We start from the raw sequence: 3,002 nt of genomic DNA on the forward strand, positions 1-3,002 counted from the left end.
TATGTTTGGAAATTTTTACTTAAAATGTTGCACTCTTAGTGGGGCTTTAACAAAAATCTTTTTACCATTTGCCAATAATTTATTAACAGTAGGAAACTGCAAACGTATTCCTTCAGCCACTCTGTTTAAACCGTGGGCAATGCAAATAGAGTGAATTAAATTGGGGTACAATATTTTTAGATTATTCCCTGCTTTCAACATATAACGAGCTGCATCCGAGATCATCAATAAAATTTTATTCGCCGGTACGGCATTTGGCAAAAAAATGACGTAAGACTGTCATTTACAAATCTGGTAATCGTATTGCCATTTGTTTTATCTAACATTTTCAAACTTACTACATACCCTCGACTAGGGAAATTTTTATTTAAGATTCCAACAATTAAACTTGCCACGTATCTTCCACAACTATCGGTTGTTTCATCGACAGCGAACCATAAATTATTATCTCCAATGCGATGTTTAATTTCGTTGTAAACTTGCTGAAACACTGGGCCTACATAATCTTTTCGGAGAGTACTTTCAACCGGAATATGTCGATTGCAGTGTTTTTCAAGGAATTCTTGAAGAGGGCCTTTCTCCAATTTTTTTAAAGGTATATTGGACTGGATCATCATTTTACATAAATCGAAATTAAACTGAAACTGCTCATCTTTTGTGGAAGTAGATGCAATAGATTCATGTATGGTCTGCTGTTTAATTTTAGAAACTTCAAACATTTTCTTCCTTTCTACATGAAGAGTCGGTCTGACATGTTGCGTCACGTTATATTTTTTATCACTTTGAATCTAAAATAACGTACCTACATTATCCACTCATCCGGTACGGTCCTGACTACGATAAGCAGAACACGCTCCAAAATCCAAACTCGAAAATCGAGAGATATCGGGCGTCAAAAGCGAAAGAGAAGTAGTAGAAAACAAAGAAGTGAAGTGGAATAAGAGTAAGAAGCACCAACAGGTGTAAGGGCAGCAATTATTAGGGAAAGTGTGGAATCAAAAGAACCTAACCTCCGAAGAGATAGTCTGGGTGACAGTTCTTATCTCGGCACGAAGTAAACAATACAGGAACGTACTAGATACACAGGAAGCAAAAAAGTCGGCCAGGGAATGCTAAACGAGAATCCTGAACCGGAAAAAGGACACAAACTAGCAATAGAAGAACAAGACAACCAGAAACGAAAAAGATAAACCTCTTTTCACCATCACCGGAAGGTCAAAGAGTACAGAGGAAGCAGAAGAGGGTACAAGCAGGAGACATGGACGAAGTAAAGGATATGTTCAAAACGTTAATGGAGGAAATCGCAGAAATGAAAAGAGACCAAAGAGCATACCAAACAGAAGTAACAACACTAAGAGAAGAAAACCAAAGACTGACCGAAAGATTAGAAAGAGTGGACCAACACTTAGAAAAGCTGGAAAAAGCAGAAAGGAGAAACAACATCGTAATCAAAGGAGGGAAAATACAACGAAGCGAAATAACAGCAGAGGTTGAAGGACTCCTAAAAAATAAGGTAGGAATCCAAACTAAGATACAAGACGCAAGATTAGTCAGCGAAAAATACGACATAGTAGTAGCAAAGATAGAGAACTGGGACACAAAAAGAGCAATCATGAAACAGAAGAACAAATTAAAAGGATCAAAAACGTTTATTGAAGACGATTACACCAAACAAGAGAGCGAGATACAGAAGAAAATAAGAGGAATAGCAGCAGCAGAAGAAGGGAGAGGAGTCGAGGCAAAAGTAGGGTACAAAAAGATGATATGGGCAGGAGAAGTCTGGCATTGGGACACTAAATTAGACAAATTAGTGAAAGCACCGTCGCACCCCAAAGAAAATCCAAAAAACTAACAGAGGAAGAAACCACACACCGGAAAACAATGACGACGTATGCAAAGCTCATGGATGACCCGATAGGAATTACGACGAGAAAGAAAAACCCGAAAATTAGAATAGGAACATGGAATGTTCGAGGAACATATAGCGAAGGAAAACTTAAACAAATAGTTCAAGAATTACAAAGGTATAATATAGATGTAGCAGCTATACAAGAGACGAAACAAAAAGGCAAATTCATCACTGAAATAGACAACTACATATTATTTAATAGCGGAATTGACAACAGAGAACTAGGAACAGGATTCATGGTGAAGAAGAGCCTGAAAGGAGCAGTAATTACCTTCAAACCAATCTCAGAAAGAATGAACTATATAAGATTGAGAAGTAAGTACAGGAAAATAAGCCTATTGAATATACATGCACCGACTGAAGAGAAAGATCTAGAAGTAAAAACAGAATATTACGAAGAACTAGAAAGAGAATATGTGAAAATACCAAAGCATGACATTAAAATGGTTATAGGAGACGCCAACGCAATGATAGGTAAAGAGAATTGCTACAGGCCAACAATCGGGAAAGAAAGCAAACACCAAAAAACGAATCAAAATGGAGAAAAACTGATAGAGTTTGCAGAAGAAAATAAAATGGAAGTCAAAAGCACCTTTTTTGCGCAGAAAGAGATCTACAAAGGCACATGGATGTCGCCTGACGGAAAAACGGTCAACCAAATAGACCACATACTGGTAGAAAGGAGAGATGTCCAACTAATAACTAGATTAAGAAGCTACAGGGGAGCAGAAGCGAATTGAGACCACTTTCTAGTAAGAGCAGACCTCAAACAAGAAATACCGAAGAAAAAAGAAGGAAAGAAGGCGCAACGTGATATAAATGTAAACAAACTTAAGAAAGCTGAAGTACAACAGGAATACGAACAAAAGATGAATGAGAGAATAAGATCAACAGAGCAAGACATACCTATAGATGAGAGGTGGGAAGAACTACAAGAGAACATATGGAAGACCTCGGAAGAAGTACTAGGGTTCGTCAAAAAAGACAACAAAAATAGAAACGAATGGTTTGACGAGGAATGTAGAAAAGCAATAGAAGAGGGGAGGTCAGCTAGACAGAAATATCTAAAATAAAAAAATGAGAAGAACCAAAA

General features: G+C 37.4%; 1 protein-coding gene across 1 annotated transcript; it reads left to right on the forward strand.

The window, feature by feature from the left end:
- The first annotated feature begins 1,881 nt into the window (after nucleotides 1-1,881).
- On the forward strand, nucleotides 1,882-2,649 carry LOC135123901 (craniofacial development protein 2-like). Its single transcript, XM_064048761.1, has one exon. The coding sequence runs from the start codon at nucleotides 1,882-1,884 to the stop codon at nucleotides 2,647-2,649; it is 768 nt and encodes a 255-aa protein (XP_063904831.1).
- Nucleotides 2,650-3,002: the final 353 nt, after the last annotated feature.

This window comes from Zophobas morio, unplaced genomic scaffold (genome assembly GCF_036711695.1).
Source record: "Zophobas morio isolate AGI-343-1 ecotype UQ-CSIRO unplaced genomic scaffold, CSIRO_AGI_Zmor_V1 ptg000007l, whole genome shotgun sequence".
Classification (NCBI taxonomy): domain Eukaryota; kingdom Metazoa; phylum Arthropoda; class Insecta; order Coleoptera; family Tenebrionidae; genus Zophobas; species Zophobas morio.